The sequence below is a fragment of the Bacillus rossius genome, chromosome 13 (assembly GCF_032445375.1).
Source record: "Bacillus rossius redtenbacheri isolate Brsri chromosome 13, Brsri_v3, whole genome shotgun sequence".
Lineage (NCBI taxonomy): Eukaryota > Metazoa > Arthropoda > Insecta > Phasmatodea > Bacillidae > Bacillus > Bacillus rossius.
The window spans coordinates 9,411,626-9,431,398 of NC_086340.1; the positions used below are offsets into that span (position 1 = coordinate 9,411,626).

The window sequence follows — 19,773 nt, forward strand, 5'->3', positions numbered from 1 at the left end:
GCCCAGACGATCAGTGAACCAATAGCACAAGCAGCTTAAAGGTACATTTGTATGAATTTAAGACTATCGCGCGAAATGAATCTGCGAATTTTTCCGGTCTCTAGGCAATAACAGGTACCTGACCATATAGCGTTGCTGAAAATTAATCATTCTCTGAAAGTCTGGAAATTCGCGTCAACCCACATCATGGTTCCTCCTGATTGGCTGGCTGCAAAAGCACCTGGGCTGTTGTTGCTGCGCAGTCATGTGCCCACGTGATGGTTTTCACAGCGATGCATTTCTTAGATACAAAATAAAAAAAAATACTTCAGGGCGCCAGTATGTCCCATTACTAGAGACCGGAAAAATTCGCGAATTCATTTCGCGATAGGCTAAAATACAAATCGTTATACCTCAGTGCTGCCTCTGCTATTGGTTCACAACTCACCTGGATGACTCTGGGCCAAAGAGAAACACCCAACCTAAGCTTTATCGAATCACAGGCTGCTACGTTGGGACGTCGCACAAGACAACAGCCAATGAGTGGGTGGCATTTGACCGAGTGTACGTAGAACTATGGGAGTTCATCCTACAGGTCACTGAAACCGCGAATTTTTCCGGTCCCTACTCATTACTATCTTCCTTTCTTTTCAAACCTTCTAGTATGTTCTTGAATGTTTCAGAACATATTAATTTTTTTTAACTGACTAAACAAATTAGAGTGAAAGATTAATAATAATAACATTCAGCTGCATGTAAAACCTAACCCGAACTAACAATGTTTACTTCAGCACAATCAATGCCTATGCAAAATAAAAGAAACGTGATTACAAATTGTGAACAACAACAAAAAAAAAAACACTCATGCACATTTTCGTAGCGCGCAGTAGTTGTGTTACGTAACACGGTTATCTTTTCCGTTGTTTTTTTTTAATAATAATTCTTGAATGAAACAATTAAAATATAAAATTATGAGCTTTTTTTTTGTAATAAATACTCGCGAAAAAAGGTATTTCTTATTGTGAAGAAAGAAAAAAATAACCACAGCCATGCGTTGCTCAAAGTTGCGGTATATATTTTCTCGCGGTGTTGCAGACTGTTTTCAAAACCGCGTGGTCTCTGGTGAAGCTCTGCGCACGGCACGGAAGGAAGGAAGAACGGGCCAATGGGAGGGTGCAGGGAGGGGGGAGGGGCTGCCGGCACGGCCGCGCTGGAAACACGACGCGGGATCACGTGACGCGGGAGCTCAAACACGACACGATCTCGCGGACACGTCCCTCCCGTGGTGGGGGGGGGGGGGGTCCGGTCCAGAGAGTAGCTTCCCTCGGCGGGCCTGGGGCGGACACGGACACTCTACAGGTAGCAGCGCGCCGGTCACCACAACAGCTCACAGCTAAACCTTACCTCGAGGGGGGGGGGGGGGGAAATCAACAAAGGTATTTTAAAGTATTTTAATTTTTGACGTGACAACGTCTAATAAATCGATGAACGCCGGCTGCACGCACGAAAAAGTGTCCCGTAACGCTCATTGTACGCTTGCGCCGCATCTATCTCTCTTCCACTCGATTGGAACAACCATCGATTTGACTTTTTCGAGGCACATTATTAAACTTGATAGACTCCCATTCGTTTCCTACTTTTCCTGTCATAGTCCTATCCTTAACATAACACTGATTGGAAGAAGTTAAATAGCAAACATGTATGAAAGTTATAGTTAAAATAATCTCTTCGTTAAAGTAATAAACATATTTGAATTAATGAGTGCAAATTAAAGTAAATTTATCAATTAAATTGTAGATTTCATTTCACTCCTTCTTTGTATCCATACAAAATAGTGATAATTCAATAAAAATGATTCAATTTTATTCATAAAGTATGCAATCATTTCATCAATGTTTTTTTATGACGTCACGTTAAACTATCGTCCATAAACCGACTTTACAGACAACCAATTATTGCTGCAGGCTTTCGCCCTAATTCAAATTGTAGATGCACTAATTATACACACTGTACTCTTTCTCATAATAAATATATATATATATGTGTGTGTGTGTGTGTGTGTGTGAATAGTTCATGAAGTGTGCCAGTGGTCTATTAGGCTACCGCAAAGTGCCTTTTTATAAACTAATTATGAACAATAGCAGGCTGAATATATCATAATTACATATATATTGGTGGACTAGTGTGCCTCAGGTAAAAACAAAATCATTCGTCTATTCTACACGTGCAAAGGTTAGGACCTATGGTAGCTGTTATATGCTTGAAAGAACTGGCAAAGAAAAAAAAACATTCCCAGTGACTTGATACTCCAAGCCAACGCCACGAATGCAGGAACACTTTACTTTCCAGTCAACCTGCATAGTCATAATATCTAAATTATTTGTAATATATAGTTACACCTAAGAAGCACTATGTGAAGTGTATTTTGTGTGTATTTTTTTTACACACAAGCCATCATTCATATTCTTCGTGATAGTTTGATCTCTCAAATAATCCAAAATCTATCCTTGACTTGAGATTAATATTTTACGTGTTGTTAAGTCAAAATAATACAGCAGTTAAATGATGAAATTACCTTCAAGTCATGACGATCGGCTACCTCATTGCGACATAGTAACACACACAATTTAAATTTCATGCTTTCGGAAAACACCCCCGAAACGAGCACATTACTAACACAGGTCCTGTACCAGATCCGATTTCTCAGAAACCTTCCTCACGCAAACACGACGACGATTCACCACAAGATTGTGTTACGCTGACATGTTCCCCGGCGATATTCTTTACGTATTTCATTCCATTGGTAACGTAATGCCCCTTTTGAATTAAACACTCCCGACACCGATACAGTTCAGGCTCAAATAGATATATGGGGTGCTTATCAAACAGCAGAAAGCTCAGCGCGCATACCATCATGCTTGATCACAATACCTCTCGAGAAGTTAAAAAAAAAAAAGTCACATTTGTCCACGATATCTTATCGGTAGGGGCAGGCATTTTTCGCGAAAAGATCTGAACACTTATTAGACTGCAACAAGGTATACGCGCACCTGTGGTTTCTTCCTTGGGGGTTGTCCATTAATCACGTGATGTTTTTTTAGCAAATTTTTAACCCCCCCTCCCCCCTAGTGATTTGTGGTGAGGTTTTAGACTAACCCCCCCCCCCCCCAATAAATCACGTGTATTTTTTTGGTACAAAAATTTTTTTAAATTTTCAGAATATTATCTTTAAATATAGGTATAATCTAATTTAATTCTGGAAAATTAAGCACAGTGATAAAAATGGCCAGACACACATTAAGGTTGCAGGTTTATTCTCACTGGCATAAAAATAATAAATGAAAGGCTTATATGTGGATATTGTTGCCTGGCTACGGCGAGTCAAGGTCACGCGTCGCTTTTCGGTTTAGTAGAAATCGGGCGAAAAAATAAATACACGTGATATCTCTCTACACCCCCCTCCCCCCTTGTGATATTTCGTGATATTTCTCGACCCCCCCCCCCCCGCCCCCTTTTCAAGCCTCACGTGATTAATGGACGATCCCTTGTGATTGGCGGCCGTCTTCGAGGGAAGTCGTTGACTTATTTGACCGAGCCACTCAGGACGCGTTTACTTCCGCACTGAATCACTGCGATTGGTGTTGTTACAATCGATATGTACCTGGGAGAAACTCACCCAATCACAAAACACAGAAGGTGCTATAGTTAGGGACACCTGTATTTCGCGAATACATTTCGTGTCAAGTTATTTAACAAAACACGGTAGCTTTTCTCCTGTGGTTATTGGCTGAGGTCGGTGAGAGGTGTCGTCCCGCTGTTGACGGGGCCAATGAGAATGTGGTCACCGTACTGCTGCACCCTCACAATTTGCCATGACTCTTAGAAAAAGCTACAGTGTTTTGTGAAATACCTTTACGTGAAATGAAATCGCGAAATACTGGTGTCCCTAGATATAGTGTTTTAACTTTCATCTGGTCTCGAAATCTTTCTCGCGAAATCTGCATGCTCCTACGTTATCGGACGCGACAATTTGATAAATGTGCAGCTTACCTTGGCCAGGCGTTGCTCCGGACTGTAGGACGAGGCATAGAAGTCCTGGTCCTCCAAACTGCTGTAGTCGCTGTATAGGTCCAGTTCCATGGCTGAGCCCTGAAACTGAGGCCCAGCACATCTCTCACATTTGCCGAACACGTCTGCCGCAGAACGGCCAAGACACAGGAGTGAATAAATGCATTCCCGAGGGTGAGAGGGGGAATTCACACGTGGAGCAAAACGATAACAAGTTTCGTACCCTCTTGTGTAAGGAGTATTTTTTAGAAGCCCCCTTAATTTCATCGCCTTCGCCATTATCAAGAAGCAGAGTAACATCTCCACTATCACAGGATCCCTCAAGAAAATAACAAGCTTAAATAGTGGATGCACAAAAAAAATATATTTCGTTGGTTAGTTGAATTCTCAGAGATAAACCCCTGTTGACAAGAACAATTATCTTCGGAATATATAGGTACATATCTAACCAAAGAACAGTGTTCATCTGAAATTTGTAGCCTTATCATTTAATTTTATCTCTAATTACATTTACTTTATAAGTTCAAAGTAAGACCGTAAAACACACCCTTTTTTTTAGTTTAAAGGTGAGATACAAATTAGACAATTGTACCGCACATGCGCAAAACACTGTGAGCTGCAGTCTCGGCAACTAAATAACATTAAAATATCCGCATTTATCCATTACTTGCATACTGCCAGTATTTACTAAGGATTCTTAGTGAAATTTAAGGACTTTTAAGGGCTCTTATTCAGTTAAAGACAAATGAAGGACTTTTTAAGGATACGAACCCTGGACTATGGTCATATTTATTCCAGTCCTCCTAAAATTCACAATCTTATCTATTACTGTGTTATTGGGTAGCATGCACCTTGATCAACATTTACTACTTTTTTTTTATATTCAACGTAACATTTCATTGATTCTCATGCCATTACTAACTTCATTCAGACTTAAAACTTTGTGCTACATGGTGACATGACCACTACAAATAGAGACATAGACCAATTAGAGGCTACATTGGCAAATTTTTTCCCTTTTTTTAAAATTATTTAAAACTACAATTTTTTTTTAAAATGGAACAGAAATATTCACGTAACTTTAAAGATATTTGTAAATTTGTACATTTAAATGAAAAGAAAACTGTACCACTACAAAATGGTATTAGCAGTAATACTGGTTTCGGTTTCTTACTCAAGAATTTATGTTTTGTGTTGTCTCAGTACCTCCAATAGTTAAAGTTATTTGTAAACCGTTCACTAAATAGCTTTCCAGTTTTTACTTGCCCATATTAATAACCACGTTAAAACAAAAAATAAAGTCATGCTGTTGAAGACTCGGTTATCTTTCCCATGACAAAAAATGATGCTTGAATGAAACATCAATTAAAATATAAAATTTTTCCCCAATTTTTATAAGAAATACTCAGTAATAACTCGAAAAAACGTATTTCATAAATTCAAAAATAATCATATTCATGAGTTGTACAAATTTACAATATATTTCTTGTAGAATTAAAACCTATTTTTTGGCAAATGGTTTTCAAAGGAATCTTTGTAAAAGTACAGAAACATTTTCCTGTGTAGTGTTATTTAGCAAACATAACAAAAAAATATTATTTTGGGCGAAATATTACATACTCATTTAAAAAAGCAATTCAAAGAACCATATAGTTTGAAACGCTAGCGAAATAAAAGAATAACGAAAAGAAAAAAAGACTTTGTTTAAATTTAACCAAGTCAATTGTAAATCAGTGGATGAGGAATTACCACGACATGATAAATGTAATACAACAATATCTTCAATATGACATGATTATAAGATGTTATTGGACTACCCCGGAAGCGGAATTATTATCGTACTGATATCTCGAAAAGTATCACGACTTCTGACTTCTATTCTGTACACGGCGCCTCGCATTTTTAACAGAGTCGGTTTCCCTGTCTAGTTCCCGAAACGTCGCAACTGTTCTCTTAGTAATCATATACCTTGTTAGTCTGCGCTATCATCGTTGTGGTTTTAAAAAGATCTGTTTTTACGCTCAACTGTGTCTTATGGTGTTGTTCGTCTGTGCAGTCGTCACTGTTTATTCACATCGCTGGGTTCACCTGTGCGTCTCTGTATAGCTTCTTTTTTACGTGACAACGTCTAATAAATCAATGAACGCCGGCTGCACGCACGATAAAGTATCCCACTACGGATGTGTCCTGTTTGCTCATTGTACGCATGCGTGGCATCTCTCTTCCACTCGATTGGAACAACCATCGATTTGACTTTTCAATCATATTTTCGTCGTTTGAATTATTAATATTATGTAATTTAACGATCGTCCACCGATTTTCAGCACAATCAGTACGGTTATTTAAAAGTAATGTTGAATATTCAAATACGTTTTGAACCAACAATGGTGTTTTACAGTTAACACATAATAATTCAAATGACACCCGGGATCTTTTGCACAATGTTTTAAAAATTATTGTAACACATAAATAAGTTTGGTGTATTTAGGATGTGTATTTGTTATAAAAACGAAATAATATTATTCCCCTACCGTGAACAAAATTTTTATAAATATGTATATAATAAAATTTCAAAAGTAATAAATATATTTGAATTAATCAATGCAAATAAAAGTAAATTTGTTAATTAAATTGTACATTTCATTTCACTCTTTTGTATCCATACAAAATAGTGATAATTCAATAAAAATGATTCAATTTTATTCATAAAAATATGCAGAGGTAGATTTTATCATACAAATAAAAGAAAATTTAAAAAAAAAAAAATCCTCAAAGAATATAATATTTTTAATGCCTAAATGGTTTGGTTGCAAAAACCTATTACGGCTCAGTCTCAGGCCGAATATGATATTTTCTTTTCTTCTGGATCAATAATTTCATCAATGTTTTGTTACGACTTTGTCACGTTAAACTATCGTCCGTAAACCGACTTTACAGACAACCAATTTTTTTTTTTAATATTTTTTTTTTTTTTTTCAATTTTTATCTGTTAAGTTTTATCGTTGAGTTATTCTGTTTGCCGATGTGCACCGTAAATAGACTTTTTAAATGGAACAGAAATATTCATGTAAACTTACATATTTGTTAATTTGTACATTTACATCAAAATAACTGTATCACTACAAAATAGTGTTACCATTTATGCTTTGTGTTGCCCCAGTACTTTCAATATTTAAAGTTGTTTAAATAGCTTTCCAGTATTAGCTGCACATATTAAGCACGGTAAAAATAAAGCAAACAGTGATATAAAAAAGTTAACTTTTCTGTGACTTTAAAAGCAAATAAATATAATGTTTATACAATAACTTCATGATTGTAAGTTCACACATATTTTAACTAAACACACACACTTTTAATATCTAATATTTATTTTAAAATGACTTTACCAGCGACATTGCAAGCTCTTTGCATATTGTTTTACTAGTCTATAGTTCTATATATTTATTTTACAGCGGGACTGTAAGTTTGTTTGCAGAAAATCAACTAAAAAATTGTCAGACTAGTTATACAAATTATATTTCACTGTTATGAAACTACACAATTCATGCTGAACAAAGAACGTAAGAATACATAAATTTGTTCGTTACCGAGGTTAGATGTTACTGCACGTAATGCCAATGTTAATGACACACGAAACTAAAGCAAACTCGTGGAATAACATCATGTCAGTGTTAATAAGACTGCCGATTGTCGCTCTACCGCTCTGGTTCTGGGGTAGAGCGCCTGCCTTGTAACTTGTAGGACCCGGGTTCGCGCCCCGGCTCCTCCAAGGCGGATTGCCCAGATAAAATGGTGGCATTTTCTCTGGTAGGAATACAATCCCTTGTAACAAGTCAGGCTACCAAAGAAACGGTGGGTGGAACAGAAAAAAACCTTCCAGGTGGCTTCCGAATGGGGAGCCCGTTTCTTTTCTTGGGCTCCCCATGCGGTGGCCATTCCGGGGGTTTCTCCGGGGGAACGGAGTTTTGCAAAAATATGTTTTGTTGTTTTGTAGCGTTTGTTTTTAGTAACTGTAGCATTATAATTACACCATGTTATAAATAAAGCTCAAACAAACATATAATTTTTTTTTTCTTTTTAAAATAAAATATTTTAATTGTGTATCAGTCAGTGAGTGTTGTGTATTCAACTAATCCGTATATATTTTCTTGACACAAACTATTGACCAATACATTTATTATGTAGTATTTTAGTAGTTTTTGACGAAAAAATATTTATAGGCACATAGTTTTTAATAAGGATTTAACACACACACACACGTACTATATACATACATACACACACACACACACATATATATATATATATATATATATATATATATATATATATATTTGTGTGTGTGTGTGCCAGTATAACATCCAGACATAAATAAAATGTGATACTTAACACAATCTTATGATTAAAAAATTATCAATTTTAGGCCTTGTCAAGCAATTCGTGGTATATATGTTTTAATTACCTTACAAATAGACACTTTGCAGGCAAATTTGCAATTTCATGGTATTACCTGTTCCGCAAAGTAGTAGTTTATCTCAACTACTCTATAATATTTAATAAATGATATTCCAACTGTAATCAGAATTTATCAAGAAAAGATGCTGATGAAAAAAAAATTGGAAAGTATGTTTGCGAAACTATTCAGCAAGATATTTCAGCTGTCCAGATCAGATTTTTAAGTTAACAAACGTCTCTAAATTACGATAGCATTCATTGTATAACATTTAGTAAAAAAAACTAATTCAATTAATCAGAATTATTACAGAGTAAGTAATGACATTAAACGTGTTATCCTCTTTTAAGACCTTCTAGTTAGGTACCTATATTGGATGCCAAGCTTTTTTTTTTCCACCAATATGTTGATAACACTATTAGCAACACATGAAGATCTTTAGGTCTTATTAAATTTATAACTTTCTCTGCATCAATTAATTTTAATTAGAAAAGAATTGAAAGTATGCAGAAAAAGTTCTTAAATTAATATTTAAATATTATTTTGAATATGCTACATTCCTATATAAACTATTTGCATTTTCTATTTATTAGACGTTCAATCAGTGATGCACTTCTTATTATATACATTTTATTACCATATTTGTTGATTCAGACATAATATCTGTTTGGATTAAAAATTCCAACTTGCAATTACACAATTAGTGACACTTTTAAAAACATTAGTAACTATAAAATGTGTAAAAAAAATTATAACTCTTTTTGAATAATCTATAAACATTCATTGGTAAAAAAATTAAGCAAAAAGTTATTTTAAACATTTGTAATCTATATATTTATTTTGTATACACCTTTTTGGTTTCGGTTTAAGATTTTTGTGAAAAACCAAAGTAACCAATTAGTTAACATGAACTTTATCAATCTTTATCTATCTGTGTGTTGTGTTGTTTCGTGTTTTGTCGTAAAGTTATTGATATGTATCAGTGTATGTCTTGTGTTAATGTATTTTTTTGTTATTTTATGTGTAATAATTCGTTTATAGGTGCTGTAAGGCACAAAAAAACCTGATCTGACAGTTTTAATGAAGCAGAATAATATGCTAGCATAGTAATATATTTTTTATTTGCTACCTGCAACCCTGTGCAAATCCCAACATTCGATGTACGAGCCTAGAGCGCCTGTGCTCCTTGACCTGTGCCAACAAACTACACTACACAAAAATATTTTTCTCGCACTTCAGCATCTTAAAAATACATTTTGTAGACTTTAAATAATTTAATATGTATATTAAAAACCTTAATATCGGAATTCTTTTTATGTTCTATCACCCTAATAATAAAAACATTTCATGAGAAAACCCTTGAATATTTGCGTTGGATTTGCACTCATTAAATAATGATCTACAATTATTTTAATTATTCCAGTGTGCAAAAATTGTAAATTCTATGAAGCTAGTTAGACTACGATTTTACGAGTAAGGAAGTTTTCCTCATTACGTAGAATTTATAAGAAATTTTGGCAGTATTCCCCTTTGGCGGAGGCGACGGAAAAGTACCATAATGGAAAACTACAATTTTTTTTTTTTTTTTTTTACAAATCGTCGTAATAAGAATACAGTGCTGCTCCCTATAACGCATTTTTGAAAACATTTGTTTCTACTAGTGCGCGATCTATGCGGTGATTTGTGATTGCAACTATGACAGTCAGAAGCGTTATCTGTAGGCTTTAATGTTAACCTGAGAAACAGCGCTACCTACCGAGTATTCAATACACTACTTCGAGATAAATGCTGATGTACCCAGTCCATAAAGTGTGTAAGAAAATATGGCAGAATTCCGTCTCGTTATAGCAGTTTTCCGTTATGGTACTTTTCCGCCTTTTTCGAAGAGACCAGGCGGAATACAAACATTATGGTAGTTTTCCAGTATGGCAGTCTTCCGCACCCCAACTTCGCAGGTTCACGGAGCAAGAACTACAAAGCAAGAGGGGAGGGGGAAGGGCAGTGTTTGCGTGGAGGAAGGAAAAGAAGGAAGAGGGGTGAAGAAGGGATGAAGTAAGGATAGCCGCGCCCGAGCGGAACAGCGGGACAAGCTGTTCGCGCAGCAGCGCTATACAGCGCATTCCACGTAACATTCGAACGCTTCTAAAAATAAAAAAATAAAAAATAAAAAACACCTTCTCCGGTTTTTTTTTCGTTCGGTAATGAAAACGAGTTTGACGTACGTAACTATCCGCCTTGGTACGTCGTTGTTTTGTAACAGGCTGCGTTGAAGTTTCGCCTCGTGCGTCTGTAGACAGGAATGACTGTTGGGAGTCGGTTTTAAAACAAGTTCAAGTTAACTAGTATGCACTATAGAGTCCCACAACCTCCAGACGCCAACGAGCAAGAAGGCTCCCGCTGGCTTGCACTGCCACGCGCTATTTATGAACTCCTTCACTGCTCGAGATATCTGAAACGAGCATTATTTAAAAAATAATAATTATTTAAATGGCACATATAAATATAAATAAATATATATATAACATACATACACATACCAACAAACAGAAAATTATCTTCTTTCATTCGAACAATGCATAGTTTTATCTATTAAAAAAAGTGACTACTTATAACATTAATACATTTACGTAGTTCCAAAAAGTAAATCACTACCAACGTCGATGATTCAACAGATAAGAATATTGTTCTTTTTGTAGCCAATCTTTCAGACTCCTGTGAATTACGTTAAATTACGCGCTATGCGTTACCGAATAATAGCTTTCAATAAATAATAAACGAATAAATTTTAACTTTAACACAACTTTTTTTAAATTTATTTTATGCAAGCTAAGTTTCTTACTTTCTGCTTTAATTATTCGGAAAACTTTTTTTTTCCCACCCCGAGCTTAATACAATAAGGGCCTTACAGGGATTATTTCAACACTGACCACACTTCATCAGTTCGCGATAATTTCAAGTTTTGATGTGTATACGGTAAACGGCATTTGGTAGGAGTAATTTCGTGCATGGAACGGAAGTCGCACGGAACGGAAATGAGTAACCACAGTACTTACCATCTGTGGATGATGGCGGGTACCAAAGTTCACAAAGCCAAAGGGAAACTTTATAGCATTAACTACCTATTTCATTAATTTTAACAAGATGGGCAGCATTTTTAATTTAAATTTCTCGTCGGAAATCAGATCCAAAGCCGGGGTTTAGTATTTTTTTTCCAAGTCTTTTTTTTTTCTTTTCACTTTTATCGGAACCGTTTCATTACAAACTTTAAAACTTCTGTCTGTAAATTAAATGATTCGACAGCAGCGATTTTTTAGCGGCGGAGGGTGCGGAAACTACTTGTGACGCTTCCAGAAATGTAGTCGAAAACACTATTTGCTTATATTTATCACGCTCGGCGTTATTTTTAAAGTAATCGAGGTTAAATTTCGTATATTCGTGTTTCGTATTACAAGTGTATTTGCAACATGAGATCAAACGAATTTGCTCGTTATGGAGGCTAGATGTTACACATCTGGCGAGTATTTTTTTAATATACTGTTCCGAAGGTCAGTTCATCAATCCTCTCTACTCATGTTTTTTTTTTCTTTGATTTTTTTTACCGACCAGATATCAACGGTTAATTTTTAGAGTGTACACGAGCTGATGTTTGAACCACAACACCACGACTTACGGCGGTAAGGACGCGATGCGAAAACAAAACATCGAATCATTTACCCAAGACACAAACGAAAATTAAAAAAAAAATATATTGGTTGTCTGTAAAGTCTGTTTACGGACGACATTTTAACGTGACAACGTCATAACAAAACATTGATGAAATGATTTCATACTTTTATGAATAAAATTGAATCATTTTTATTGAATTATCACTATTTTGTATGGATACAAAGAAATAGTGAAATGAAATCTACAATTTAATTGATTAATTTACTTTTATTTGCACTCATTAATTCAAATATGTTTTATTACTTTAACGAAGAGATTTTAACTATAACTTTTATACATGTTTGCTATTTAACTTCTTCCAATCTGTGTTATTCTGTTAAGGATAGGACGATGATAGGAAAAGTAGGAAACGAATGGGAGTGTTTCAAGTTGAATGTGCCTAGAAAAAGTCAAATCGATGGTTGTTCCAATCGAGTGGAAGAGAGATAGATGCGGCGCAAGCGTACTATGAGCGTAACGGGACACAGCGTAACGGGATAATGTGCGTAACGGGACTCTTTTTCGTGCGTGCAGCCGGCGTTCATCGATTTATTAGACGTCACGTCAAAATGTTTCTGGCCTTTACGTATACACCATTCATACGACAGCCATCGGTCAGACAGACGGTGTAGGAGTTCATCGACTTCATATATACCAACATCCAATTTTATATACATGATAAATGTTATAAGTATATTTATATTCAATTGAAGCATGTACTGAGAGAAAGGTTTGTTTGCCTCAACAAAATATTTATTTGTATGTGGCGAAATAAATATATTTTGTTAATCCAAACAAATATTTTGTAGTAGGAAATATTCTGTTGACCCAAAAAAAAATTGATTTTGTCGACTCAAATGTATATGTTTGGTTAGGTGTAACAAAATCATTTTTTTGTTATTTATCGAGTTTGGTTAAGCTAACAAAATATTTTGTTCCACCAAGTAAATATTTGTTTCGCCATATATAAACAAATATTTGCTTGATTCAAACTAACCTTTTTCTCTGTGCGGCGTGTCTATTCTGTACTAGTGATTTATTCACTCCATCCACGCACTACAGACCGGCCTATGTGCGAGGTGCTACCGTACACATTTCAAAAAGAGAGTGAAACACCAATGTTAAGGTCCCTCGACCACTGTACCGCGTGTTACGGACGGGGCGACTGAAATGCTGTGTTTTTGAAAGGTTGTCTGAATTGTTGCCCCTTGGATGGGCAGCCCGTCAGGATATCTTTAACCGTGGTGTTTTTGAAAGGTTGTCTGAATTGTTGCCCCTTGGAAGAGCAGCCCTTCAGGATTTTTCTGACAGTGGTGTTTTTGAAAGGTTGTCTGAATTGTTGCCCCTTGGATGGGCAGCCCTTCAGGATTTTTCTGACAATGGTTAGTTTGTAAAGTGACCTGACCTGACCTAACCTAACCTGACCTAACATAAACTAACCATTGCCAGAAAAATCCTGAAGGGCTGCCCTTCCAAGGGGCAACAATTCAGCTTCCCCTTACGGACTCGTGGGGACGCTTCAGTTCGGACAAGTATCCTCCAGCACTCAGTGTTCCCTTGCACAGATGAGGCCGCAACCGTAGGATAATAACCCGTATTAGTACACGTAACACGTTCAGTCTAACGAATACAAATGAGTTCAACAAAGGCTATGTGCCTCTTCACACTTCATTCAGATCACAAATGTGAAATGCGTTCATTTGCAAAATTACTCGCTGCAAGGAAAAAAAAAATACTTTTTTCCCCTTCTCTCCCAACAGATCACAAAAAAAAAAAAAAAAGAATAATTGAAATAATCACTTCTGGGCGAGTTTAGTAACCCCTACTGTGTAGTAACACAAATTTTCAGTTTTTACAACGAGCCAAAAAAAAACACGCCACTATTGCGCATCTGAGATCTGAAACAATACTAACGAGACAGATAAGAAATCATTCCGTATTCCACTACTTCAAGGCATGAATAATAACATCAGTATTTGAAAATATAAAGACATAAAGCCAACACTGTCTAGTGTCCCGTGGTTTACTTGATGGTTTGCCCTGTATGCCTACGTTTCTAACTACCTCGCTGTCAACAAAAAAAGTAAAGTCACATAAAAAAAAAAATACGGCGCTCCCGTAAAGATCCCGCTCTGTCAGGGTAGTATTTGTGCGAGGCGGGGATGGTAAGTGCGACGCTCGCTGGTGTTGTGAGCATACGCGTGCGTAGGACTTCAGTATTGGTGGTGCCAGATTACACAACAGCCCTGTCATTCACGGAACCCCGAACCTAAAGCGGGGGGTCCGGGGGTCCTCCCCCGGAAAAATTTGGATTTGAAAGCACAAAATGGTGCTATTTAAGGTGTTTCCGAACAAAAACATTAAATACACAGATGTAAAAATGTTAACATTTTTATGACGGACTATGGCTTTGAACATTATAATCACCAGGAAAACTACTAAACTATTTACAGTTTTAAGCTTTGTTGAGCCATAAAGTAAATTGCACAAATTGTTTGCACGGAATTCATGCTGGTGGCTTTGAAAAACCGTACCTACATGTTTTCTGAAGACGCCAAATAAATGCTAGAAAAAACATTCTCAAATGTTAAGTTTTAAAATCAACAAATCAAGGGAGTTTTTGTAATATACCATAAATATGTAAAATATTAAAATAATAAAAATACAAAAATAAGAGTGGGCAAAAGTTGTAACTTTTGGTATACAACAAAAATGTTTTTCCGGCGACTGCATATAAGTCATCGAGTAAGCCTATCCTTTTAACTAACTAAACACTCTCTCTTTTTTTAAATAAACCCTGGCGGACGGCGGCTATTATTCCGTGCGCCTGCCGAGTGGAGTGAACAATGGACACCGAGCGCGCATTCTATGTAATTCTAGGAGAACTAGGAGAAGTATTTACATTTCAGAAGTTTCGTAGCCGCAGCCCGCGTGTACAACACAAGTAATTGCAACTGGCTTGTTTCCGTGTGTATAGTTGGTTAGATTGATAATTGATATACTTATAGTGTTATGAGCACATATCTGTAACTCGACACGATTGGAAAACATAATTTTTTGGAAATAATACGGATTTTTGTAAGTATGTATTATTTCTGCTTGTAAAAAACAAAATAACGTTAACCCTAATGGTCGTGCCAAGGCACCTGTGGCACCTTCCGTGCGCACGCCTATGGCTTGTGAGACAATAGCAGAGGCAGCACTGAGGTATAACGATTTGTATTTTAACCTATCGCGAAATGAATCCGCGAATTTTTCCGGTCCCTACCGATTACGCAGTTCTGGGCCAGGCTTCCGAATCGGTTTCAATCTTTCAATGACAGGCTTTCGTTTTCAAAGACGACAGGCGAGAAACTGCAAAAGAGAGAGAGAGAGAGAGAAAGAGAGAGAGTAAAAACTATAAACAATCAGCTGGGAATCAGAGGAGAGAGAGTAGATGGTCAAGTGTCAGGTCCAAGGAGACATGTGAAAGGAAAGCTGTTCTTCCCGCCTATAGTCTGTGCCACCTAACTTTACCCAGCTCTGTCAAGAGTTCTGAGCGATAGTGCAAATGGTCTACATATCCTTCTGTCACCGTCGTTCTGTCAGCAGCGTCTGTGAAAACAACTCTACGTGACTGTCGGTGTTTGTAAACAAACATCACGCGATGTTTTGAAAACGACAGTCGGGAACATTTTAATTTGAGACAATTTACATGACACAGACTATAGCTATAGTCAAGTTCTGTTCGTTTCACGCGGCTATGTAATTTGTCTTTAAATTTGGAACAATTTTATTCAATAATCCCCCCCCTTTTTTTTTTATCCCCGTTTCCCCTATTTTAATCTGAATAAACCATTTGTATTCTGAACGTAAACAGGATTACCAGTTTAGAAATAAACTGGTTTTTAATACGTTCTCTTATTTGCCCAAACACAGGAATGAATAACAGCAAGTAAGAATGACTTGGCTTTCTAATTCGCAAGCCAAGGTTCATGCTTTAGCGCAAGTGTTTTCACTGCTGAGATAAGAATTACAATAATACCTCCATGTTTAACGTTATATATATATATATCGTCATAAAAATAAAATATCATAAAAAAATCTAACATGGCACGAGGAGATGAGCTTTAAATTTATGTTGACGAAATTTTATTATTTTTTATTTTAATGAAAAATTAATTATATTCTGTAATGATAATTTAATGAGGCTATAACATGGGGGTAAAAAGTTTTTAACTAACAGAAACAAGTATTTTTCAATCAACAATCGGACAAAATTGCATTTGCCAAAATTCTTTAACATCTAAAACACTCATATATTATGGACACAGAAAAGTTCTTCGTCTTGAGTATAAATAAAAAAAAGTGAGCTATTATTTCAGTACTCTCATGTTGAAAATACATTTTACGAAACTCTGACACCAAAGGTAACGTAGAATTCTTTAAAATAATGCTGAGTGTGATAAATATATACGTAAATTGTATTTTCAACTACATTTCTTGACGCGAATCATACGTAGTTTCCGCACCCGCCGCTAGAATTCGCTGCTGGAGCAACTACGAATCATTTGATTAGCGGACCAAGACTTTAATATATATATATATATATATATATATATATATAATAAACGGCTCCGATAGAAGCGAAAAAGACTTGAAAAAAATATTTAATCCCGGCTTTGGACCTGATTTTCAAGGAATTGTATTAAAATACTGTCTATCGTGTTAAAATCACTAAACAGTTAATAAGTTACCACTTACTTTTGTGAACTTTGGTTCGCGCCATCCGCCACAGATGGCAGCACCGTGTTAACGCATTTCCGTTCCGTGCGACTTCCGTTCAACTCACGAAATTACTCCTGCCAAAAGTACCGTGTACCGAGAGCTAAGATGTTGCAAATAAAAAATCAGAAACTGAACCAATAAAACTATTTCCCAATAACCCTATGAGACACTTTTATTTAATTCCAAAATTTCGAGTGGAGAAGCCTTGAAGGTGATCGAAAACACATTCTAGAGACCTGCAAAATTCGCGGTTTCGATGGCCTCCAGGATAGACTACACATACTCCTGTACACCCGGGCAAATAACGCAAGTTCATTGGCTGCCGACAAGTTAAGTCGTCTCACAGCTGGTTTGTCTGTGATTCGATCCTTCTTTGGTTGAGGGTTTATAACTGGTTGAGATTCGTCCAGATGAACAGTAAGCCAATAGCAAAATTATCTAAGAGGTATATGTGTTTGAATTCTAACCTATCACCGATTTAATCCGCGAATTTTGCAGGTCTCTACGCCATGAGATACTTTAATTTCATTCCAAAATTTCGAGTGGAGAAGCCTTGAAGGTGATCGAAAAACACATTACACGCGAGAATATAAGCTGAGCGGAGGATAGACCGCTGTTGCGCTGAGAATGCAGTTTGTTTAACAAGGTCTGATGTGTCTCCCCCTAGGAGCATAGTGCGCACAGCTGTGATGAAGTGTATGGGAACGATGAAGGGGGGGAAGGTTGGGTGCGCAGAGGGCGGAGTTACTGTAACCGGAGACAAGACGTTGCCATGTCTACATCTTCGTCCTCGGTCGCTCTTTTAACACTGCAACGCCGGCCTACGCACGTCGCCTACGTCTTGCGTCTGCGTTTTTGCCCGTTCTTACAACGGCACGGAAACGGAGACGGATCACGTAAGCGAAGCCGGATAAACCCGGAACATTTCACTCGCCGCGTCTGCAGCTTCCACAGTGCACGGAAACGTAACAAATGGCAACAATGACATTGCATTTCAAGGTTACAAAATATATAATTATATATATAAAATGCTTCGAGATCGTAGCAAGGGCAGAATTTACATATAAAAATAAAACCACAAAGTAATAATAGAACACTAGATATTCTTGTACTTGGAATAATTTTTAACGTATTTAGAACATAAACAAACATGTCTACCACCGCAGCCAAATACTCTGCATCTATTGGTCGCACACGGAGCAACGCAAACGGGCCTTAGGCCGAGTTTATAAACTACTCATGGAACGCAACAAAACCACGGTTGTTAATAAAAGCACAAAATTCGCAAAACGTCACCCAACACTACAACACGAATACGTACAACAGTAGAAAACAAATTTATTTCCAGGCTGTCTTTGTATTACTTATTTATATCATGAATAACATGAATCTGTCAATAAGTTGATTTAAATTTTTTTTCTTTATCTTTGCGAATGTTTGACAACTGAAAACGTGTTGTAGGTATGTAATAAAAAAAAAGCCTTGTGGCCTTTTATCCAAATAACGTTAAGGTCTTTAAAATTTTTCGGAACACTTCACTTCAAATTTAGAAGGCGGAAGTTGAAAGTTTTTGAAATTGGTCGATTGCGTTTTGTGTCTTGATTTTCTTGCGTAGTAGGTATATTAACCCAGTCTTGAACATTACGTAGTGCTTCAAACTTTCATTTCTGTATTCACACTCTCCTGATTCAAGACATTTATATTTCCTTATTACTAATACGGAGCTTCTTTTTAATTCCACGGAGAAAATGGGCATGCCAATGAAAAACTTCTGTGCCAGATCCACGCCGCACAGTTCGGTTTTGTAACTTGTGCCTACTTCATAAACCAAATGAAATACGTTCTACATTTCACTTGAACAGGCCGTATTTAACACTAAAAATGCTCAAATAACGTGTACCTAACTGAACATCCATAATTAGCCAGAATCCAACAAATAATAATATTACAAATAAAATACATATCAACTACACATACCTTATCACTAGAGACCTGCAAAATTCGCGGTTTCGATGGCCTTCAGGATAGACTGCACATACCCCTGTACACTCGGGCAAATAACGCAAGTTCATTGGCTGCCGACTTGTAAGTCGTCTCAGCTGGTTTGTCTGTGATTCGATCCTTCTTTGGCTGAGGGTTTATAACTGGTTGAGATTCGTCCAGATGAACAGTAAATCAATGGCAAAATTATCTAAGAGGTATATGTGTTTGAATTATGGCCTATCACCGAATGAATCCGCGAATTTTGCAGGTCTCTACATCACAAATCTACTGCAATTAAATTAGAATGATTCGGTATCCGAGATATTATACGATCTAGTAAAAACTAAGTAGTAAGTAAGATATGCCGAAACACAACTCTATAGCAAAATTCTACGGGGGCAATGAGGGCTCACTGATTAACCCCCCCCCCCCCCCTCCTCATGATGCTACGTCCTTTATTCGTAAATCAAATACTGTCGCGTATGTTTCATTTTTGTTGTTGTTTTCCGTGAATCAGTAGTGATATTGCAGTTTTGTAGTGTTTTCCGTACATGTTCTTCCACACAACGCGTGGAGTGGATAAAGTGCACCAGGGGCGGATCTGGTCACCCCTGCCCTGGGCTGATTCGATTCCCGGAAGAAAGGTAGGCAGGTACAGGCAGAGTAAACAATGCGCGACCTAACCAAACTGCGGCCCCGTGATATCGTGAACATTGGACGACAGACGAGGCTTGACCAAGAGCGTTCGCGCAATGAATCACGGGAAGATAACGTCTGATCCAGAACAAACACTGCTGATAAACGAATGAGTACGACAT

General features: G+C 36.8%; 1 protein-coding gene across 1 annotated transcript in view; it reads right to left on the reverse strand.

The window, feature by feature from the left end:
- Positions 1-19,773, reverse strand: part of LOC134538209 (ETS-like protein pointed) — a 506,080-nt gene that overhangs the window by 477,870 nt on the left and 8,437 nt on the right. Inside the window, exon 2 of the mRNA XM_063379310.1 lies at positions 4,030-4,134. Coding sequence (XP_063235380.1) covers positions 4,030-4,119 — 90 coding nt within the window. The 5' untranslated portion in view covers positions 4,120-4,134. The remainder of the gene's footprint in view (positions 1-4,029; positions 4,135-19,773) is intronic.